Here is a 24,801-nt window from a genome sequence, read left to right on the forward strand (position 1 = left end):
GACCGTGGCCCCAAATGCTTTCAGATAAATAACAAGCTCTTCCTGTGTAGGTTTGGGGTGATCCATCGCCTTTCTCGTGATCCTCTTCACCGCATGAGGGAAGATCTTTGCATGGATCTCCAGTAAGAGAACATTTAATTTTATATTTCCACCAAACTTCTTGTTGACAGTCTTGTAGCCTATTGAACCTTGAGCAGGTCTACCATCTTTACAACTTTAGTACTCATGACAACTTTTTGGTCTTCCCATGGTGATGGAGAGGGCTTTAGAGATATAACGAGATGAGATCAGAAGTATCTGTAATTGATTGATTGCAATCTGTACAACATGGGCACACAGCCAGTCTGTGGCAGACAGAATTCTGGTTGTATTGTAGGGAATCATTTTTTTTATTTCACTCAGTGACATGCAAATCAACTTATAACTTATACCTATTTTTTTATTTTTCTAGATTTTTGGTTGATATCCTGTCTTTCTCAATTAAAATGAAATAACCATAAACTATTTTGGTTCTTTGTGACTAAATAAACTTATCAGTTCAACTGGGGATCAAATACTTTTCCTCCAAACATATGTTCATGGTATCTCCTGAGACATTAAAGTTGAAACTATTTCAATTCTGTTTGAACACATTAGAGTCTTAATGTCAGCCCCAAAAGTTGGTAGCTCATTTTCCAGCACAGTCCTGACCTCTGTTTTCAGCATGATTCACCAAGTCCTCTCACACCGTGGAAATTATCTCATTTCTAAAACCCTCGAAGCTGAATCTAGCCTTGCCCAAGGGGTTGTACTCACAGTTTTTGTATGGCAGGACCAAAAACAGTCTCTTTTCCCTCTGGGTCAAAAGAGGATCTGCTCTTCACAATTCACTACCTCCACAACATACAGTAATTACCTAATTAGGAAAGCCATGGAACCAGAAGCTGAAGAAATAACACAAGAGGCCAGAAGTGGGATGGGATTTTTTTTTATTATTTTATGTCACCTGATCTGCCCACACTAGCAGTTTTTCTATCTAGCAAGCCTTCTGTGTTCTTTCAAGTATTGCAACAGATGTATTGGAATAAAGGACAACTGAGTAACATTGTGAAAGAAGATCCTTGATAAAATTACATTCAAAGTTCAAATCAAACAAAGGCGTTTGTCTGTTCCATTCCAATGTGTACTGACATAAAACAAATTGTGTAATAGACTGTAGCTCCAGTATGTGTTTTTTTAAAGATCTTGATTGCAATGATGTAGGGAAAGAAAACCTCCTTTACATCGTTGACAGCTGAGAAAAGAGTAAGGCTCATCAGTTTTTGTGATTCGTTATGACTGATCTGATGCCAGTGCTGGTGTTTCTGAGATTCTGGGGAAAATGATATGAGTAAGCACTGATAAAAAAGCAGAAATGCAAAGTTCTAGTGATTATTTTGCATTTTATTCATGTTTTTCCTTTTCCATGGTAATTAGACCTTTAAAGCAAAAGCAATAAAGTGAATCCTTTTTGCTGAGCTTTTACAAACTGACTACATTTTGATTTAATGTCTTTGAGGTCTTGTTATCCTGCACCTTATCAATAGCAAAGCAAAACAAAAAGAACTAGACAAGAAGGAGAAAATGGACATTTATAACCTACTGCATTTACAAATCAACAATTAAATACATCATTTGAGCAATGAGAGAAATCCCATTGCTAGATTCCTCGATTCTAACGTGCTGCCCTGCTGCGCCATGATGAAAAAAATGTCTCCCTCGACCTCTAACACCATACAGAAAAATCCGTTTTAGATCACCGGATGCCTTTGATCAGAAGCTTCAGTCACTGACCAGTACGCCATGTCACATCATGTCTGATGCTGGCAGTCTTTTTATCAGTAGCAAGCAGATGCTCATACCAGCAGCTCTATCATTTAAAAGTTTTTTTGCTTGCTTTGGAGGACTGGAGTCGGAGCTACAGAGGTCATAAGATTATGTGAGCAACAACCAAAGAATGAAGCCTTTTGTCCTCTGTGCCTGCAGGTACAGTTTTGTCAGGAGCAACTGTCCTCACAGCTCACTTTAGCATAAGAGACAGTCCCCTATGAAATCCCGATGATTTTGAATTGTTGTGTTATGAAAATACTCGAGATTCAGTGATTTACAGGTCACCTAATGAAAATATGACTGCAGGTCTTTTTTATAAGTGGCAATGAAAAAGTAAAAACAACAAAGTCAGCTGCTTGAGCTCAATTCAATAGTTCTACTTCTTCATGTGACATGTAGCCATTAGGTGTAACTGGACAGGCTCCATAAAAGTGACTGAAAGGTGCTTTACTCTGTTTGCTTTGTTGTGTAGACCCATATGTGGTAAAGGCAAAGATCAATACCCGGCTGCTGATTCATCATTCACCCTTAGTCCATACTGTCTTTGGTCAAACTAACTGGCCCCATTTGACCATTATATTGTCATGTGTTATGAGAAACACGAGGGGTGCTTGGCAACAAATGTTTGGCAGGATGTTTGAAGAATGACCCACATAGGCCATGGTCTGCTGCACACAGAAAACAGCCATTAGAACTGACAAGCGGCACCCATCTTGCTCATTAAGCGTTGAGCCTCTGAACTGCAGCTCAAGTAATAACACTGAAGTCATAACACTGAAGTTTGTAAGTCAGCCAAACTTTATTTTTTTCATTTAGTAAGTAATGTTCCATAAATATGTCAGTTGCAGTGATTAAATGAGCACCGTGACTGGTCCAGAAATATATGGAGTTTGTTTATTCGTATTTGCTAATCTATCAGCAATTTTTTTTCTTCCTATAGTGCACTAAAAAAAGAGATTTTAGTCAAACTTCACAGTCAGTCAGTGCTCAGTTAGTAAGCTGAGGGGTAGTGAGAATTAGAGCACTTAAGGTAGTCTTGTTTTCATCACTTTCAGGTGCACATTTGCAGTAGGTGTAAGATTTGTGTAGTTTATTCTGGGGAAGAAGAAGACAGTGATGCAGAGAGCTAGTTCAGGCGTGTAGGGCAGGTGGTGAGCAATGATCCTGCCATTTTAATGGGGTGCCTTTTCAATAACAAGCAACCGTTTAGGTTGTTTCTCCCCTCATGCACTTAAGGATGTTTCAGCAAATGCAGAGTAAAGTCTGACTCTTGGGGTACATAGCCCAAAAGAAATATAGCACTGTGTAACAGTCTTGAGCCTTCCCTTATTTCTTTATATTTTGTCAGAATTAGTTCTGCAGACATGGCACTGTACAAGTGGTGTCTGGAAAATAACCTGTCTCTCAACATCAGCAAAACTAGAGAAATGATCACCCCAGCCATAAACTGTTCAGACTACTTCCATCAGGAAGGAGGTTCTGCAGCACCGTACCAGCAGACTGAAAGACAGCTTTTTCCACCAGGCCATCAGACTGTTGAACACTTCATAGACACCTCACCTCCACTACTGGAACTTCAACATTATGCACTCCATACTGTATATAAATGCCACTTGTTTTGCACAATATCCAACTACCAACCTCTGTATATTTTATATTTTTATTTTTATTTTTACTCTATTTAATTTGTAAAATATGTATACACACACACTCACACACGCACACATATACACACACGTAGATATACATATTTAGTATACACATTCGGTAATATGCATACACTCTTATATTGTACATATATTTATTCATATAATTCTCAGATTTGGCCATTCTTATATTTGCTTGTTCTTATGTTATTGTATTTTTGCACACCTCTGTTGCTTGTGAAGCTCGCACACAAGAATTTCACTCACATGTACTGTACCAGTGTACCTGCACATATGATGTGACAATAAAAGTGATTTGATTTGATTTGATTTGATTTGGACTACCGGAAATGACCAGTCAGGGAACGCCAGCCCATCCACATAACCAGTGTCAAGGTCGAAAGAGTCAGCAGCTTCAAATTCCTTGGAGTCAACATCACCGAGGACTTCTCCTGGACCCTTCACACAGACACTGCTATCAGGAAAGCTCGCCAGCGATTCTACTTCCTGAGGAGGCTGAGGAAGTTTGGCATGAACGCTAACATGACCTCAAATTTCTACAGGTGTGCAATTGAGAGCTTGCTGATGAGCTGCATTACAGTTTGGTACGGAAGCTGCTCTGCTAGCAGCCGCAAATCACTACAGAGGGTGGTGAAGGCAGCAGAGCACATAACTGGCACGAGGCTTCCTGCCATTCAGGACATTTATCTTCAATGATGCCTCCGCAAAGCACACAGCATCATCAAGGACCACAGCCACCCAGCACATCAGCTGTTCTCCTTGTTACCATCTGGAAGACGTTACAGGAGTCTGTCTGCTCGGACTACAAGACTTAAAAACAGTTTCTACCATCAAACCATACGACACCTCAACCACAACACTTAAACACACACAACACACTCCACAGGATGCACTCAGAAGCTACCCTGCAGCTTCACAAGTACTCTATGCAATCTACACTGGTCACTCCACTTTGAAAAAAAAAAGTGCAATACTGTAACTGTAATAAATGTAACTGTGCAACTCTCGCGGCCCGGTACCAAACGACTCACGGACCGGTACCGGTCCGAGGCCCAGGGGTTGGGGACCGCTGTCTTGAAAGACATCAAAAGCTCTTCTTCAGCTGTGGGCTGCCATCATAACCATTTCCATGGTTAATGAAAATGATTTGAACTGAAATTTTCAAATTTTCATTTATATCTCTATAAGATCTGATGCCACTGATTTTTAGTCTATTTCTTATGTTCCCTGTAGATTAATCAACTGAAGGGCCACATGCATCTCTCAGACTTGTTTTTTTTCCTATTTCTTAAGGATTTAGCTTTCAGGTCCTGTTCATCTGCTATAGATAGTTTTTTTTAAGCCTACCACTTGTTCTTACGTCCTCTGCTTGTCCAGTTCCCTCTAATGTTTTAAGGGTTGCTGCACATCATGCCAACATATGCCCAGTTTTCAGTTAATAGGTCTTTGGGAATCACTTTGTTGAGAGAAAAACGCTACTTTATTTCAGTCAAAGGTAACTGTGTTACCTTTGGCAATTTTTTGTATTTTTAACAAAAAAACAAATTAGTAACAAAATGCCTAAAGATACAATTTCAGGTTGGTTGGTTGCTAAGCTGCCTGTCATGTGTAGTTACAACATTGATCCATCTCTTGAGTTAGGTGTCGTTGTTATGGTTGAAGGAATCAGAGGTGAATGTTAAGTGACTTCATAAACAACAACAAAAAAACACTCAGGTAAATGGACTGGACTGAAAATGAGTATAAAAAAAAATCCAAACAGCTAATGTCCAAAGAAAAACTTGGAAAAAGACTTCTGAAAAGCTTCAAGCACTACTCACTTTCAGAGAGGAACCCAGATGTAGGAGGAGAGAAGAATGGTGAAGGCTCTTCACAGAGAGGTGGTTGCAGTGACTAACCACCAAACAAAAAATAGGTAAGGGTTTAGATTTTTAAACAAAGACTTGTGTGACTTTTTGATCGCACCATGATAAGATGCTCTTGGTTCTACAATCAGCTTCATCACCCATCTTTAAGCTACTGGCATCAATCACTGGTAGAACAATTCTACATTAGGTACTGGCACTGCATCAGTGGAAAAGAGGCAGATTTTAAGTCACTTTGACTTTGTTTTCTGAGATTGATTATGCTAAGTCCTGAACTAAAAACATTTTTCAATTTAGATACTCTACTTTTTATCTTAGTACAGGCCGGGGCTTAATTCATGTCTGTTTATATTGGTTTCTCCTTGAATTTGTCGGCTTCAAATTCAATGACTCTTTGTCTGAACTATAATACTTAATTTATACCACTGCCATTGTTGTGCTTGTGAACAGCAGCAGACTCCAAAAGTGACATCATTACTGCTGGCACATGAGATGCTTTGGTGGTGTTTCAGCTGGCTGCAGCCCTCCCAATTTTTGTAACCTGGTGTGTGCAGTGCTGCTGGCACAACAAATGAGCTGGAGGCACAAGTCTGTGAGCCTCCAGAGGCATCACTACAATCCATCAATGCAGCAGCATAGGGATTCCCAGATGGCACAGAAGTTGTGCAGGGAAATAGCCACAATAAATGGAAAAGATGAGATTTTCTGCAGAAAGCTTGAGTTTATGAGGCTACTTTCTACAACTCTACTTCATCATCAGTTGGTGTTCTGGCAGTGCTTTTTTTTCAGCAGCAATATTTCTCGGTTGATTGCAGAGCGTTGCACATGCCGAAAGTGTTAAGTGTGAAAGGTTATGATGCTGCGTAGACGTCACAAGTCGCACATGCAGTCGCCATCCATCCATGAAAACAATTTAAAGTGTTTAGAGGTCAGCTGTCCCATTTTTTTACCTGCATAGATCATGTTTCTAACATAAAATAACTGCTTTCTTTTAAACAAAAAAATTATATGAGCTGTAAATCACTAAGTCATGCCTAAAACCTAAACACAAAGTAAAACACGAACACTAAAACCTCATTCAAATCAGATATACCACTTGCATCTGTTCAGCAGCAAAGTGGTAGATCATATGCAAACGCTGGAAGTGACGGTAGCACTCTACATCCTGTCCAGAACTGTGGCTGTTATAATAGTAAGTGCTTTGCGAAACAAATCACATTTTCCGAGAGACTCCAGCACAGCATAAACAAGAAGGCACTTGTTTTGTATGTTAGTGGTGTAGACATCTGCCAGATGGTGGTTTGGCTTTATATACTTTGATTCACATGCAAATGACAAATCCAAGCCTTCCACAAGTAAGAAAAAGAGAATGACCCATGAACAAGTGAACATGTGAACTCACCGTGGGCATTTCAACTTGTCCACCATCAAGTGTTAATAATGTTTGTTCACTTACAAAGAAGAAATCTGTCTTTTTATGTATTTTCAGTTTACCGATGAGAGACAGAATATCAACCAAAAATCCAGAAAAACATTATAGACGTTATAAATTGATTTGCAGTATCTTTTGTGTCATGGCCATGCAGGAAGACCCAAGACCCATCTTCAGTGTTCTGGCAGAGGGATGAAGGATCTCGTTCAAGATTTGATGGTACATGGCCCTGTACTTTGGCCCCTCAATGTGGTGAAGTTGTGATGTTCACTTAGCAGAAAAACTGCCACAATACCTCATGTCTCCACCTCTGTGCTTGACTGTGGGAATTGTGCTCTTTGGCTTATACTCTTCCTCCAAAGGGTCAGGTTGATTCCAAACAGCTGGATTTCAGTTTCATCTGACCACAACACCTTTCTCATGACCATCCTCACCCAGTGAGGCAAGATTTTGAATGAAGCTCCAGACTGAAGGCGATTAATTTTATATTTCTTAAATTTCCAAATAACCACACCATCAGGTGTTACCTTGTCACCAAGATTATTGCTGATAATAGTGTTTTCTTTCCTTGGTTAAAAAATAAGCAATTCAAGTTGCTGCCATTAGCACTGTTGCCTCATAGCAAGAAGATCCTGGGTTTCAATCCAGTCTGGGGCTTTTGCACGCTGCCTCTTAACCTATGATAGCTGGGATAGTTTCCAGTAACCTGCCAAAACCCAAAATTGGATAAGTGGAAGAAATTGGATGGTAGTCTTGGAATAATATCGTAATGATAATTTTACTGGATTAACAACTGCATGTTACACCCAATAAAAAACAAGTTCCTTCTGTTAAACCAGTTGACCTATCAAACATGCTAGAAAGGAAATTTGCTCTCTTCTGAGTCACTTTCATGTAACCTCCTAGAAAGGAGGTTACACCCCCCACTGTTCCACAAGAAGAGAATGGATTGGTTTGTTGGGGCCAATGTAGAAATTATGTAAGAAAGGCTGCATTTAACAGGATCGCTAGGTTCAAATGTCACTGCCACAAAGGTACAATGGTGAAAAGATGGAGGGTGGAGGGGGTCAGGTAGGCAAGAAGATAATGGCCAACAGCTGTGAATGAGGGTAGGAGGAGGAGGGAGGCAGGTGGGAAATGAAAGGGGCAGAGCAGTGGGGATGTTAATGTGGGAAAGAGGTTTGATACCTCTCAAGGAGTGAAAAGTATTCCTCCTGCTGCTAAAGGTTATCAGGTTGCAGTTTGAGAGAGGCCTGGTAAAGACAACGCAGAAATGAGCAATCTTGTATCAGTGTGTCACAAACAATACTTATATACACGTATGATTAAACCACTCGCCACATAGCTCTGTGGATGTCAGTCACTTTCTAGTTAGCGTGGTAAACACTGTAATACCAGCGATGCAGCATTATCATGCTAGCATTTGTATGAAATTGGTCACATGGCTAAACTGTGTGGAGATTCACACCCATAGGTAATACTACTGTTGCCTGGTAACACAGATATTTTGCTGTGAGGCAGCAGCACTAACTAGCCAATAATAAGGCCACCGTCTCCTGATCCAGTGTAAAAGGAAATGCAATTAACTAAGCTGACTGTGCAAAAACAGGCTCAAGCACAAACACTACTAGTAGTACTACTTCTCCAACACATTTTACCCCCCACTGTAAACGCTTCCATGTAAGAAACAGTTATGATGCAAGATTGTTTTGTAGCATGCTGAATAATTGAGATCATATCCAACCAGTCTGTCACAGAAAAACATGCGCGGCATCTGAAGCTTTAGATTTACTCTAATCACAGCACCAACAAGATTACATGGACTGTGTAGTTACATAAACATGGAAAAACAAGATGTAATCCAGGCCATCTCACCAGCTTTCAGTCTTTTTTTTTTCTAACTGTATATGAAACAAAAGGGCATGTCACACTAACGTTTATGCTGGATCACCCACTCAGCATTTCTCATGGCTTCATAAATATTACCATTCATATGCCGAGCCTCTGCTCACACCTTGAAAACTGTGCTTATACACTGCCTACTTCACCAAAGGCAATATACAGCAAATGCTCATTAGGGATCTAATAGCTACAGGGTTTTCCTTTCCAGAAAATGATTAATAATCTACAGCATCAAGACATGCACTCATAATAATCATGCATTTATTGAAACTAATAACTGACAACAGCTTAAACCCAAGAACTGCTGCATTATACATGATTTCCCTGCAGGGTCAAGAAAAATATACTCTGTATGAAACGGCCTTAATTCTTCTACCAAAATATACGTTTATCTGATTGAAAATCAATCCCCTCTCATTTGGGCACCGTGTCATAGTCAGTCCTCTAGAACATTGTCAAGAGCTTCACTTTCAGTTCCTCCCTGGTGGATAGGTTTCCATATTACCAGCTGTTAATTATTCATCTATGCTTGCCTGGCGCCTCAGTTGGAAAATAAAGCAAACCCTTTGGACTAGGGATACAGAATAACACGGTGACCTTTCTGCTGAACCCTGGTGAATTGTCCATTTATCCCCCACTGCTGGTATGAGTGAAACTGGAGCAGAAGGTGGAGATTATTTCTTCATGTGCAAAACGTGTCTCCCACACTGCTCGAGTCCATAAACAGCCAGCAGAGTGTGCGCAGTGCTTGAAGAGCTAGGTACAGTCCCCTTTTGTAATGTGCAAAATGATATCTCTGCAGTGTGACCATCTCTATTACAGCAGGGAGAGATTGTCTTACCATTTGGATTTGCTTCACAGAACACAACAAATTAGCCTGAGCTGCTTGCTCTGGACTCACAGACGAGAAAATGTCAGAGGGAAGGTAAGCTGTAAGACAACAACTTGCAAATTTGCTAGGGTAGGTTTGAAAAAATTTACCAAGTCATCAAATAGCCCAAACTCGAGTTAACTTAGAAGCTCAGCTAAATTAATTGATGGAGTAAAAATGAATCCAAGGACCCCGGAGAAGTTTCCTTTCCACCTCTGCATTAGTTTATTCATCATTAAAATTGAATAATTAAAAGCAAAACGCATTAAAACAGATCTGCTACATACTAATAATAACTGTTTATTCTGAAGCAGCCATTTAACAAATCTTCACAACATGTACAGTAGATATGTCCTTGACAAAATAAACAGGAGCTCATGTCAGTTGATTTTTTTTTTTTTTTTTTTTTTTTTTGCGCATGATGTGCGAGCCCTTTTAAAAGTCCTGTATGCCCAAGCCCATCGGGACACTTAAAAATTCAGGAAGCACTCTGGATTGTTGCAGAACGTGGAAGGATGAGGGACACGCACACTGATGGATGAAGCAAAAGGAAACAAAGTTATAATTTGTTTGGTTAACAGATTATGTGATATAACAAACGTTATTGTATTTGGGGAATCTCACAAAATATCTCATGACCACACAACTTCAAAATAAACAGATGTTTTACAGCTGTGACTGAAATAAAAGTCTTGAATTTTCCATATCTATTACAAAATTCAAGATTCCCACCACCACAAATAAAAGAAATGAATGGGAAATTCTAATTTATTTTATATAAAACACATTCATGGTTTGTTCTTAAACACCATTGAAAAGAAAATACACGCTTGCTCATTTATTTACCTGCCCGTGTAAATGCAGAAACATCAATCTCGTGCCCTGGGCGGCTGGTAGTACTGCTGCGTGGGTCGCGTGCGTCTAGGCTGGCCGTCTCCCCCGCGGCGAAACTCTAGTGAACTGTCATAGTAACCATCATCTTCCTCCTGCCATTGTACATTTGATACAGTTGTGATGTGTTACTGTGAGTAATCCACCTAAAACTCATTCATATTTTATCACCTTTCCTCACCTCACTTGATCGCAGTTTAATTAGTAGCTTTCATTTACTATGAACCAACAAGTTCTGAGTTTGATGGATGTTTCCCTATTTTCTTACCATGACATCAGCATCAAGAGGTTTGATGTTATTCAGGAGGACCTCTTCACAATTTCCATAATCGCTAAATACAACCACAGCCGTGGAGCCAGATGGATGAACGGCATCTATTCTGGCATGGTAGAACTTCACACGCACAACCAGACAGAAAAAAAACAGAAATCTCATTACTCTCAAATACAAACCTTTGAAAAACAAATCAAAGGCACTGTCAATACAAAACAAATCCCGCAGATTAATTTTTAGAATTTTAAATAACTTTAACTGTCAAACCAGCGCTCAGCCAAAGAAAAAGAAAACATCTTAAATACAGCAGTTTTCAACAATCATTAACTATTGCTGTCTCATACAGCAATAATGTAGGGATGACGTACCTTACTGTCTTCCCAGTAAAGTGCCAGGCACTCATCTCCAGGTTTCCACATGTGTTCAGAAATATGACCCCTTTCTGATCCTCGAGGACCTTGTCCTTTGCCTTGACCTCCCCTTCTTTTAGACCCTGGGTTATTAGCATTGTTTCTCTTTGGGGGCGGCGGCTCCCTGTTCGGTGGACAAGACGAGGTTTGTGGTTTGATCGGCCCAGTTCTTTTGTGTTCTATAACACCGTTTTGGAAATGAAAAGGATCTCCTGTTGGTATATAAGAACTCTGTGATGACCCCACTTCGGAGCCTCCTCCCTTTGAGTTAAAGTTTGCTGGCCCACTATCCCTTTGTCGCTCAGGGTGATCCAAATTTGCCCTCTCCATCTTCCCCTTCCTCCTGCTGTTGTTGAAGTCTTCATTTCTGTCTACACGTTTATTTCCTTTTCCGTTTGCTTCACTTCCTGCCGAATTGCTCACTTTTGATGTGGGTGCCCCTCTTCTATGAGACGCCGCTGACATATTCCCACCACCATCTCCATTTCTGGACCGTTGGTTGTAAGATCCACTAAACTCCACCTGCTGCTGAAGGTCTTTTGAATGAGTGGAAGCAGACACGAAGGAAGAAGGAAAAATCTGCTCGTCACGCATCTCTTTCTTGTCACTTTGCGATCTATCAGACATCCCTCGTGACCACCTCTCCTGGCCCTTCCACTGCTGGGCTTGGACTGACGTTTGGGGGGTTGCACAATTAGAGAGAGGCTCCTGGCCAGGTTTGGGAAAATCAGTGTCCCTGTGAAAGCGAGGCGGTCTGTCATTCCTTTGTTGCCTATGGTCATTATGCGAGGAGAACTTGGTCTGAGGTGCGTCTTTGGTGTGATAGTCTGAGTTGTAGAAATTTCCTTTGTTTTCGTGATGTCTCTGTGGAGCCTGGCTCTTTGGCTCTGATAAAAGCAAACAAGAAAAGATCAGCTTTAATGAGAAGTATGGCAAAACAATAATGGGAGAAATAGTGGAAGGAATACTAACAAGTGCTTGGTTGGTATTTCAGACCAGTGCTGATTTATTGTTGTCAGAAACATGTCTTAGTTTTTCTGACCTGTCAACAGCCATCTGTCTCAGTCTAATCAAGGCTCAGTTAGAAATCAGTAGATTCCTCCTGAAGAACTGGCTTCAAAAGGTGCTACAAACATCAGCCATACTTTTGCTTTAATTTGTGTGCTCTCCCAGAGGCCCTCCCATAAGTCATCACTACACAGGAACTGGGTTGGAAGTTGCACCTTACATTTCCTCTCTCTCTTTTCCAAAACGATTAAAAAGAAAAAAAATACACTATTCCACAACTTGGAATATAACCCACCATCAATGGAGAAAACACCCATTTTGGATTCCAGAAAGTCAAACAATGTGCTCGGTCCAGATGGTCTTCCTCCTGCTCCCTCTTGATCATCTTCATTTCTGGACCTGCCTCTTCCCTTTCCTCTGCCTGAAGAAAACCCAGGGAAAAAAAACAAAACATTATTTTGACAAAGATTAAATCGATCAGTTTAAATGTGTACACTTTCTGGTCTCCTGCGTCTACATAAAGTATGTGACTTCATCTGCATTAGCCTGCACGTGAGAACTCAACTGAATTTACTTTTAATGAGTTTGTGTGGTACATTTAAAATAGCTTTAGAATAAACTGTACCAGTAGCTGGTTTGAAAAAAAATCTAAGTAATTCAGTGTGATTGGGCAAGTTTTAAGGTAAAACAGGTTGATTTTCACTAATGAAACAGACACAAAGCAATGACTGCATTTAAAACAGAATTTCCATCTAAAACCTTAAGGTGTGCTTTTGAAAATAGCAATAAAGTGTGTGCCTGCAATTTCTGGTAAATGAACTAAAACAAGCAACAAAAAAAACCCTGCCACAAAGGACCTTTAACTAGGCTGCCGGTGATTTTCATTGCATTTAAAGAACCTCCACATCACTCCTCCAACCTCAATCTGGCTCTGCTTGCTCTGTAGACATATAAATTGTTATGCGGCCAAAGTGGGCAGAAGGTGCATCTGGGGCTGTGTGTGTGTATGTGTGTGTTTGTGTGTATACCTCTGGGTTGTGGCTTGTTAGACTCTGCAGCCACAGGGCCAGGTCTGCTACCAGAAGATCCAGTCAGTAGGCTGTTCAGTGCCACTTCAAGGTTGTTATTATTGTCCATCAGAGCCTGTCGAGCAGCCTCTCTGTTAAAGCCCATCTCCATGATGTGCCTCAGAGCGCGTTCGTCAACCTACCCAACAAATGACAGGAAATATATTTGTTGTATGGAGACCACAGAGGAAGATTACATGCATATGATGATTATAAGTACAATTACGAGGTTATAAATGCAGACGTTTAGTGTGACGGCACCCAGGAGCTCCCTTTTAAATTCTGTTTTACCTGTGAGAGCCTGTTGGTGTTGGAAACGATCGCAAACACTACTCCCTCGTCAAACACTACAATTTTACGTTCTGTCCTATTAATGTCTTCAACCCAAACCCTTCAGACTAGAGAAACTGGCAGGACACAACAAAAAGCAAGACAAATGGACTGCTACTTGATTGGAAAACCTCACCAGGGCTCCAATCCATTTACATTTACATTCATTTACCACAATATTATAACCGATGCCTCACCCAATCTCTGAACCATGAAATAAGACTTCAATCCAGACTAAAGAAACCACAGAAGAACACAGAGCAAGTTTGAGCCTTTAAATTGCTTTGTTACAGTGAATTGGGACTTCAGTAATGTGAGGTAAAGCCATTATTTCAACAACTTTGGGGGGGGGTGAGAGATTATAGCTTGTGTTCTCACCAGCTCTCTGTAGTTTCCATCTTGTCTGCTTTCTGTTCTTTCAGCCCGGTCTTCCCGTCTCCTCTGCTGGTAAGACTCTCGGCTCCGGGAGGAGGAGGCAGCGTTGGATAAATTGCCGCCTGCATTTCCTCCACCGCCAAATGTGCGGGGGCCCTGACAAGGAAACAACATTAGGATCAATAGAGCTGCAGGGTTGGACAAAGAGAAAAATACAATAAAAGAAACAGAACTCTGCAAATGACAACGTAATTATGACTTTTAATTTGAAGAGTTACACAACTGTCAAAGGCAATTAAGGTTGAGGTGAATGCCAATAAAGAGCGTATATTTTTAAATTGAGGCCAAATTAAGTCACTTGTGCAGGACGTACAATCGATAAAGCAGCAAATTTTGCCAGCATGGCAAAAACACTGGTCCCGAAAATTAACAACTGAAAAGCTAACAAGTGATAAAGGTTTGGATACCTCTTTGGTCTTGGCCACCTCAGCAATAGCCGCAGTCCGCTGCTTTTCAAACTCGTCGTTCTCGTCAGTGCTTTTGACCACAGTGTGAGTCTGCAGGGTCTTCCTCTGGTCCAGTTCTCGGCTATCCACTTCATCCTTCCTTGCACACTTCTACAGGGAGAGCGAGAACAAGGCTGCAGAGATCATCACTCGTGTACACTTTCTTAAGTACAGAAATTAGTGCGCTTGACAGTTTGCACATTTCATGGACTCAAACTAGAACCAGATGAATTCATCTGGTTTCTCTCAAACTTGACTGTGAACTGTGTTTAATTTCAAAACAATTACAGATGGTGGCTCGGTGCCAATGAGATGGAACTCATCACTTCCTGCAGCTGTTCCTCGACTGCACCAAGTGATGATTTAGTCACATGGGCCAGCAAATGACCGGAGCAATGATATTTACTTTTGACTAGGTTCAGCCACTCTTTGCTTCAATAAACATCAAACCCTGCGACTATTTGTGGGTATCTAACATAACAGGTTGTATTAAAAATGATATTCGTCATAGTAACAAGATTATGCTTATGTGAAAATGATGAAGGCCTGGATTTCTGTCTTGAGTGTTCACTTATTTAGTTATTGCTCACATAATAACTCACCTTCCAGTGAGGACAGTTTACTATTTTTAAGTTCAGTAATTTTCTGTTCTGGTCTGTAGATTAGCAGGGCTAGCCAAAGAAGAGGCACAAAAACAAAAGGATTTGAGAACGACTAGCAGACAACAGGAAATCTATCTGCATTAATATCATTAGGATCATCATGTAAGTAAAACTGTTTTGAACTCAGAGCTTGAGGTAAAAAGACAAAAAGTCTACCTTCTAATGTCATGTAAACTAAATTCTTCTGACTGGAAAATGTCTGGTAGAAACACACCACAACTACACTTTTAAAAACATTCCTGCTGTGAAGCATGATGGTAGAAGCTCCGTGCTGTGAGAGCGCCTCTGAGTAGCAGCAACCAGGATAAGTAAAACTGACTCAACTGACAGAACATAGATCCAAGCAAAACGCAAGCACACACATTTGCTTTCCAGCGCCAAATACCTTGGAACAGAGCAATCTAAAGCGACCCAAAGCAGACTTACTCAACACTAAGTCCTGGAATGACCCCGCATTAGAAAATACAGTTACGCAGAAGATCTAGAGGCTGTTAAATAAGTCTCAAATGCCCCCCTGTCATAAAACTTTACAAAGCTTGAGCAAATCTGGAAGGAAAATCCCAAAATCCAAGTGTGAAGCTGATACCAATGCATTCACTTGGAAGCTGTGATCCTAGCAGAGACTCAGACTCAGTCTTTTTTAAAACTTTAAGTATTCTGTGTATAATAATAATCGTTAAAAAAAAGAAAAACGTTAGCAAATAAAGCATCTAATTATTAGTGGTTACCTTGACGATCTGCTTATCATGTTCACAACGCTTAATCTCAGCTGCCCTTTTACATCAATTACTAGATCTTTTTATTTTAACAAAAATGCAACATTTACGCCTCATGTTGCTGGCGGGAGATAACCTGTCACAGGACAGTTTGATTTTTAATTCTGCTTTATTACACACACAGCGATCAAACGTTTTAAAGATTCATGAAGGCATAATTGTTCCAAAAGATCAGAGAGAACATTGCCAAGATAGGGACACTCCTGGCGCCAGATCTGTGTTTAGTTCCTTGCATACATTTATGAGGTTACTGCTATTCACTACTGCCTGGCTTCCATTAAATCACTGCTGAATTATCATTTCATATTAATGTTCCTGTCAGTATTCATTTTGTTCAATTTTTATGTTATTCTTTCTGTTTTTGTGTTCTTCTTAGAAACATTTTTTTTTAAAATATAATTTTGGATGTTTTGCTTTTTAAGTGAACTATGAAACGTTCTTCCTCACCTGACCAAATGGCACGAAGGGAGGAGGTCCGCCTTCTGCTCCAATGTTACTCCTGCTGTGTTTGGCCAGACTCTGCAGGATGAAGGATAAAGGTACCCCTTTTTTTTTTTTTTTAAATACAAAACTCAGATAAATACAACGTCAGCAACAGCTAATGATGGAGTAGCAGAGGCCTTTATTACACATTTAAAATGATTACTAAAATATGACTTATCTTTTTAGCCAGAGTGGCTGATCAGTCATTAAAATATTGACCCTCACCCTTTGTAGTTCCCACTTCTCCACCATGTGATCAACCTCTCCTCCAAGGACAGAGATTTTTGAATCGTCAAGCAGTAAAAGACCATTTTTAACCTGGACTGTACCAAGAAGCTTCACCTTTGTTCCTGGTGGGGTGTTAAAACTGAAAAACAAAATAAAAAATAATAATAATAGTGAATACAAAATATTAAGACGGTATGAATGATATATTTCTATACATTTCTTTTTAAAAAGCTATTACATTTTAAATATATGTGTGGGTTTAACGCATTGTAACTGCATATTCCAAACCTCACACTAGAGCTGGGCGATATATCGAGTTTTTAAAAAATATCGATATATTTTTATACGAGATATAAGATGTGACAATATCCTTTATATCGATATAGTCTATGTTACGTTATAACTATACTTGTGGAGCCGCAAGTTTGCCTCTCTTTCATTCACTTTTGTCTTTACGCAACATTACTTGGCCTCGCCCCTCCTTCACTGAACACAACTCCCCCTCCTCCCCCATCGCTTCACCTGCAGGAAGCCACAAGATGGACACGGCAAATCTCCGTTAACGAGTTACTGCGCATCGCCCCGTGCGTGGGGCTGGACGCCGTCAACGTGTTAGCTAGCTAACCACGCTAACGAGCTAACCACGCTAACGCCATGCAGCCCAGAGGCGCTGCACAGCCTAAAATCCTTTCATTTTCTCAAAAGTTGATAGCGCGCCTTATGTATGAATTCTGGTTGTGCTTGATGGCCGCGAACCGATTTTATGTGGTACACAGCGCTCAGCAATCTGTCAAAAAAATGTTTTAGTACGACTTTGGTAAGCTACGGTGCTGCACCGCTTGATGGATTGTCGGAGCATTACGGCTACCGAGGAGCCTCGCGGAGTGATACGTACTGTGCTTCAACGTAATATTACCCTACTGTGTATAAGGACCATAAATGGCACCTGTTAAGAGACGCGGTTATGAAGAGGATTTCAAACTCAATGCTGTCAGTCACGCAGTAGAAGTTGGGAACAGAGCAGCTGTGAAATCTGTCTTTGTTACTATGCTCAGCGTCTTTTAGTTTACATTTTGACTGCCCAATTGTGAGCTTTTTGTTATGCACAAAAACAACATTGTTTTCTTTTATTTATGGAGCATTATTATTTAATAAATGCTCATAATTTATTTTTGAGTAAATTTTATGTACATCTATGCTCTATGTTAATAAAAGTGCCTGTGTGACATCTGGGACACAGCTTTGACTAAGAACTCTTTTTTTGTTCTTACTTTATGGCTTTAAAATAAAATAAAAAAATCGAGATATATATCTTATATCGCAGTCCAGGTAAAAAATATCGAGATATGAATTTTGGGTCATATCGCCCAGCCCTACCTCACACCCTATTTCGTTACCCATGCCACTTTATAAATGACATGGAGCATTGCCAGCAGATGGGTGGCAAGGCTAGGAGAGACTATTAATAATCCCAGCTGCTCACCCATCCTCATGGTAAATTAAAAGCCCCTCTATCTCATCAGGCCTGATAAGGCCTCTGCCTCTCTCATTAGGAAAGCACAGGGACTTAGAGGGATTTCCAGCTACTGATGCCGGATGCCAAAGCAACAATTAGGGATTTCACTCCAAACCTCTGGGATAGATGCTTCTGCTGCTATCATGATAGAAGTTCACATGATAGCAGCAAATACAGGAATAAGATGGCAGTCATCCTTGATTCAATCACATACAAATGCACTATTCACCCTCAGTGTCGCTACTTAATTGTCATCTCTCTGTACTACATCACTGTCTCGCACACTGAACAGTCCTGTAATCCAGCTCATCCTTCTTTGCCTCTCACTTATGGCCTCACGCACACTAAAGCGGACACTTTCATAAGAAACACTAACCGGCGCTGTTGCTAGCCAGTGTGTGTGTGCCGCTCATAAAGGGGGGATTTGTTCTGTTCTCTCCTCTCTTCCCATCAGGAAGTCAAGGCCCACATTCTGGCCACTCCACCTGTACAGACTGGCTAGTCACCATGGCAGCAGTCACCAAGGCCACGGTAGCTTGGATGGAGATGTAATTAAGGCTAAGAATTGTTAGATCAGCTGCCACAGCGAGGAAATTGCAGATAAAGGGAAAATTCAGACATGTGGTGGGGTGAGAATGTTGACAGGGAGGTGAAGGAGCAGGGTGTATGCAGAATGTGTTTGGAAAATATGAGAAACCAGCTGAATGCCCCCGATTTGCATCTATGCAGCTAACAGAAAAGCAGCTTTTACATTATCCATTTTTAAATATAAAACAAATAAAAAAAATGTAGGATTTTTTTAACCATTTATACCGCTTTCACAGATATTTACCTTACACTACAGCCTGTTATTTTTAAATGCAACAAAACTGTAATACCTGATCTTAGACAGATGTTTGAACTCCAGTCCAACACAGGTGGTGTGCCCATCTGTCATTTGCAGGCGCAGCATTCGCGGCGCGCCCTGGGACTCCTCGTGGTCTTTAGGAGCTGAGATGTTTCTCACCTTCTGCACCTGGAGGACACATGGACCCTCCAACTGGCCATGTGCAAAAGACAGAAAAATAAATAAATAAATAAAAAAGAGGTGGCTTGAAAGGCAAATCTGCATGTGTGGAGGAGGATTACAGCGCAATACTGAAAAACCCTCTAGGAGTTTTCAGTATGTATTGAGGATTACTCCAATTTTTAAGGCAAAAAACCCCCAAAAAAACAATACCTCTTTCCCTGTGGCACAGGTTTATTTATTCATCAAAATAGCCTCAAGGCTTACATTTAGAGCTACAACGACCACTGTTGTTGAACGCTTTTGTAAGGACTCTTCGCACAAAGTTTGATTTCTACACCTGGGAAAAGATATGTGTAAATCCTATCCACATTCAATACTACATACAAAAAGTGTATAGTGCAATACAGCGCAATTTATGCATTATATGTACAAGGCAGAGTGCATTACCAGGGTATAATGGGGTGTATCATATTCGGAGTCTGAAGGGAAGAGGAGGTAAATGCACATAAAATTACATGTTTTGATATTTGGGTTTTTTCCCCCTCCATTTGCTCGATTTTACTTTCATGGGCAAAGAAGTGGTTTCTTGACCTACATTTGTTAGTGTGCTAGGGACATCTAGTGGCAATAATGAAAACTGCAGTTCTAAAGTTTCCTTTCAACAGTGGCTGCAGCTCATCATTTGTAATTGAGTTTCATAAATATGTATGCCTCTCACCTTCTCAGTTCTTCCACTGTTGATATCAGATGGTAGATATTTTCGCCCAACAGTTCTAAGATCAGTCTACGAAACAAAAGCTGCTTTATTAGAATATGTATAATAATCATATATTCATATAATGAAACAATGTACATGTGAAACAAAAACAACAAAACACATTTTTAACTATTCAATCAGATGTAATCTCACTTTTTGTAATCTCATTCCACATGGTGGAGAGAGTGCAACTGTGCACTATTGCAGTACAACAGTAAAACCAGTATATGCGCCAATGTATGGAGTAATTTTGATATACAAGAATCAGGATCGGAACTCATTGCTTTTTAAATCCAATCACCACTTTATTTAACCTAGATTTTTAACAGAATTGTATTTTTTAAAAAGGATTTTATTTTCCTCCAAGCCATAAGAGATCAACATTAAAATTACAAATGTGTCTGCCTCCCAAACCAATTTTACAACCACTTTTTACCGCAGAAAACAATGTCTGAACAAAATAAGCGCTCCAGGTAAAACCAAAAAAAGCAGCCAGAGTAGCAAAATATCTCTCTAATATCTAATTAAATGCACCGTTTTGCTAGCAAATCATCAGTGGCTCCAATTTATTTTTATACCTAGTCTGACAATGTTAATAACTTTAAGCCCCTACAAGTACCACTCTAAATTTACTACAAGCTGATTAAACCAGGTATGCAGTAATATCTAAAAGTACAGTGTGAGACCTTTCCGCAGCACTCCATGCTAAACCTTAAAGGTCAGTGTTTCTGCAGTAAATGCACTGACTGCGCGTTCTCGACTCGTTCAATACTGCAGGTCAGGTCTGTAGCATCTTTGTCATTCTAGGTGAAGAACCCTATATGAATGTTTATGGTTCCTCTTTAAACATTTTCATTTTGTTTAGCTGCGTATCAAATGAAAAAAGCCTTTAATTCTTTTTTTTAAATACACAATTATAATTAACAGATCATTCAAATACCCACATTCATTCCATACTATTAAAATGAATAGATTCCTGGTTTCATGATGATTGATGATATAATTTGAGAGGGCAGTCATTGAGTGATCGAAGAGGGAAAAGGATGAGTTATTTCTGGCTCAGAAAGGTGCCTTTTAGGGATGAATAGAATAGCATGAGTGAATGGTTCTGCATAGAGTAACTACAACAAGTTTACTTAGATTCACTTGTTTGGCAGATATTTATGTATGTTTCTGTTATTATGTTTGATAAACTAGTAGTATCTAACAAAAACTAGTAGTGTCTAACCAAACTAGTTAAAAAAAATACCAACATTTAGTACAATGATGGTGATTTTTCTTAAACTCTAAAACTCAAGGCAAGGTGTTAAACGGTAAAAACATTCTGTATATGTGTTTGTGTTGCACTTACATCAAGTGCAATACGAATTATGTCACTATGTGTTATTTTCTCAGCGGATCCTTTCAGTTCTGCTATGCCTTCATCACTGAGGTACCTGCAAGATGGAAAAACAGGGCAGAGAATACAAGTGAAGCTGGGAAATGCTTCAGACAGTCTCATTTCAACATGTTTAAACAGACTGTTATTATAATCAACTAAAACTTATCTAAAGACGGAGACAAATACTTGACTGAAAAAATAAAAACTGCATTTTAGCGGACATTTTTCTCTTAAAAAAGACTGATAATAAAAATAAAATGCAAATGGTAACGTCTTTGGTTTTAATCTTTTTTTTTTTTTTAGTTTGGTCAAATTTACAACACGCATGTGGAGGTACTGCTGTATTTATTTATTTACTGTGATGTCAAGTGTCTCCATAAATTGTTGTGTGTTTGTGTGCTAATACTTATTCTAAATGTCATACATATTATGATTAATAAATAATCTCCTTTGGGGTGGAGTCAGCATGGGAACCCCAGTTAAAACTCTGCCAAATCAAACATGTGGAGATATCTGCTGCAGGGATCACAGTTATATTTTTGTATTTTCTCATTTGTTTTTATTTTTATTTCATTTTTACTTTTTGTTTTTAACTAAGTTTAGTTTCAAATACTTCCCATAGTGCATTTTCTTGTTTCAGTTTAGTTTGTGTTGTCTGCAAATGTTTGGCTTTAGATATGTTTTTATTAGTTTCAGTGTTCCGTAAGTTTGTTATTGTATGGACGGCATATGTCAGAGGCGAGGTTTAGGAAAATCAGTACACGTATTACTACTAAAAACAGAACTTTTTGAAAGTAACTGTGTCACAGACTTTTAGACACAGAGTGTCTCTATAAAAACATTCATCAAAGCCTCTGTATTTTTATTTATTTTAATTTTGCAAGTTCTCAAATGATTTTAGTTAGTTTCATTTTTAAGTCTTTCTTTAAATCTTTATTTTACATAACTAAATTGGGTTTTTTTGCATCTAGTTTTAGTTTAGTAAACTATAATCACGTTAGTGCTGACCCCTTGTGACAAGGGAGAAACTCAAAGTAATTTTACTGTAAGATATAAACAGTACACAAATTAAAAACAACTCTACTCAAACAGCAAAACATGACAAGTCAAATTAACTCTCCCATCTAATCAACACAATGCAATTACAATTCTACTCTATTACAGTTAATTCATAGTTCAGTATCACAGACGTTTATAAACTGCTTGCTTCAAGATTGTTTTAGAATTCACGCAGTTTAGCAATAAACTGATTCAGATAACAAACTCACCTCCTTCCCAAAACTAAACTGAATATATGGGAAGAAACATCAGAAGAAATCGGGGGGGGGGGGGGGGGGGGGGTTATCATGTAGAGTTACGTTCACAGCCTCTTTGATCTGATCAGATGGTGTGCATGACAACAAACGTAAGCAACCTCGGGACCACTTTTAAATTTGTTTATCTGTACATTATGGACAGAAGAGTTATTATTCATCTCTGTTAAATACATATACGACTCTAGAAGGGATAACAAGTAAGTAGTAAGAGCAAAACCTGAAGCAGTAAGTGTTTAGAAGCTGCATGTGGGTGAATGCTAGCACTCATGTTTAGCTGCTGCAAACTGCTGCTGGGATGTTCTGAGTTTTAAAAGCACTGCATGTTTTAACTATATTAACTTTAATAAGAGCCTCATATTTTTTTTGATTGGCCCTGCATATGACGTTATCACTATGTTTGTTCATGCAAAATACAGCGCCACACTACGCTGTAATAATTGAATGCTAAGTGTGTATTGCATAGCTAGCGTCATTTATCTCGCTAGTATGCTAGCCAGCCTCCAGCACAACTAATTGCGTTGCAAAAACAGACAGAAATCCAAAGTGTTCAAGTAAACCATGTACTTTAATTTTAAGTTATAAGTACGCTAAGTAGTGTTTTTAGAAAACATCAAAGAGTAGTAGTAGTGGTAGTTCTATTAGTAGTACTAGCTAGCTCTTTGAAATTAGCTCACATGCTACCTACCAGCCCTCTTTGGTCAGGGAATCTGTCACATCGGCCATTGTGCTTCCAAACTGCTGATAGAGCAATAAGGACACCAAAAGTTTTAAAGTGGGTTCACTGGAATAACAGCTATCTCGTCCTGTAATTCATATTCTGCTCCAGACAAAGCTCGCTAATATCAGTACTGAACGACTCTACGGTACATACGTCACACAATGACACTGTACAAGTACGGAGTGCCGCGAGGGTCCAAATAACGTTTATATTTTTTTTTCATATGATAAAGCGAAATCTACTTGTCATTCAGTTTAAAGGACACCCGTTTAAAAGAAGTATGACAAACAATATAGACTCTAAGACATGCGAATTTGCATATTAATATTGATATTGCATATCAGTCATTATGCAAACATACTGTTTATAAGACTGGGGAAACCTGCAGTTAGATGAGACTGAAGAGGTCACTTGGATGAGTGATGTAACGTTTCTCCCACTGAAAACGCTATGAACAGAATCAACTTTAGGGGAATATAGACTCTGCGTCACCTTATTAGGTACACCTGTTCAGTTGCCCGCTGTAGCAGATATCTTATTCAGCAACGATGCATTTAGGTACGTAGACACGGTTAAGATAATCTCCTGACGTTTAAACTGAGCATCAGAATATTAAAGTGACTTTGGCACCAGCAAAAAATAATTATAATAAAAAAAAACTAAATAAAATAGAAACTAACCAGTGAGCAGCAGTTCTTTTGCCTTTTAAATGCGTTTTGTTGATGCCAGAGGTCAGAGGACAATGACTAGACAGCTTTAAGCTGAAACATTCATTAAAATAACCACTCATTACAAGACTTATGCAGAAGAGGACCTCTCACTCCGTAACACATCACTCCTGTCAGCTAAGAACAGTAAACTGAGGCTACAGTTCACACAGGCTTACCAAAGCTGAAGAAACTGATGAGTCTTGATTTTTGTCTGTGAGAAGGTTCTTAGTCATTCAGGTCATAGTAATCTAAGGAAAGAAAAGCATTTGGAGTTCTTTAAGTTTCTTGTAGACGTTTCACCTCTCATCCGAGAGGTGTAACATTTTGGACATTCATATTTTGGACAGAGAAGATAGTTTGAAAGAGGCGTGAAAGAAGCCACGCAAGAATGACACAGAAGAATGTCCACTGTGAACGACCATGTTTGAACAGAGGGCATGGCTTAGGACACCAACTGTCTGCCAGTTTTGAGATCCCTTCTCAGATGCCTTAATGCCCACTCACATCTTAGGTCATTTGATTTCAGTAAGTCACATGATAGGGTGGGGCAAGGTCTCACAGTGGGTTCACCCGAAACCTTGGCTGATAGTGACCCATTATAACACCACATCCTACCTTAGTGTTGTTGCCTATCATGTCCATTCCTTTACTACCACAATGTACACATCTTATTCTAGCAATGTATAATTAATGAAGTGGCCAGTGAGCGTATGCAGATATAAATGTAATTTTAAGTATGACTTTATATCCAATAATTTTGGGGTTGGTGAAGACAACCATGGGAGAAGGAATAGGTGGA

At 39.5% G+C, this 24,801-nt stretch overlaps 2 protein-coding genes across 3 annotated transcripts in view; one reads left to right on the plus strand and one right to left on the minus strand.

Annotated features, from left to right (window-relative positions):
* Positions 1 to 16,455, plus strand: part of pcdh20 (protocadherin 20) — a 34,079-nt gene extending 17,624 nt beyond the window's left edge. Inside the window, exons 4-6 of one of the 2 annotated variants that reach the window (XM_085177170.1) lie at positions 51 to 122; positions 6,967 to 15,210; positions 16,307 to 16,455. The gene's annotated coding sequence lies outside the window, so the exon portion shown is untranslated. Of the gene's footprint in view, positions 1 to 50; positions 15,211 to 16,306 lie in introns of both variants that reach the window. The other variant, XM_085177091.1, reaches the window with a different exon arrangement.
* On the minus strand, positions 9,863 to 23,472 carry tdrd3 (tudor domain containing 3). Its single transcript, XM_085177282.1, has 14 exons — positions 23,260 to 23,472; positions 21,229 to 21,313; positions 19,839 to 19,904; positions 18,990 to 19,150; positions 16,593 to 16,734; positions 16,332 to 16,403; positions 14,408 to 14,557; positions 13,944 to 14,096; positions 13,197 to 13,374; positions 12,464 to 12,589; positions 11,119 to 12,047; positions 10,745 to 10,870; positions 10,432 to 10,571; positions 9,863 to 10,116 (listed from the first exon to the last, which is right to left on the minus strand). Exons 1-13 carry the CDS (start codon positions 23,295 to 23,297, stop codon positions 10,455 to 10,457), a joined length of 2,343 nt encoding a protein of 780 aa, XP_085033408.1. The 5' UTR covers positions 23,298 to 23,472; the 3' UTR covers positions 9,863 to 10,116; positions 10,432 to 10,454.
* Between the last annotated feature and the right edge of the window lie 1,329 nt (positions 23,473 to 24,801).

Source organism: Neolamprologus multifasciatus, chromosome 1 (assembly GCF_963576455.1).
Source record: "Neolamprologus multifasciatus chromosome 1, fNeoMul1.2, whole genome shotgun sequence".
NCBI lineage: Eukaryota > Metazoa > Chordata > Actinopteri > Cichliformes > Cichlidae > Neolamprologus > Neolamprologus multifasciatus.

Excerpts from the sequence above, each read along its gene's own strand:
- tdrd3 (XM_085177282.1), bottom strand. The coding sequence starts at position 23,297 with ATGGCCGATGTGACAGATTCCCTGACCAAAGAGGGCTG. Across the intron at positions 14,558-16,331 it reads CCTTCGTGCCATTTGGTCAG|AAGTGTGCAAGGAAGGATGA; the intron begins GTGAGGAAGAAC and ends CTCTCCCTGTAG. Across the intron at positions 10,871-11,118 it reads TTTACTGGGAAGACAGTAAG|TTCTACCATGCCAGAATAGA; the intron begins GTACGTCATCCC and ends GTGCGTGTGAAG.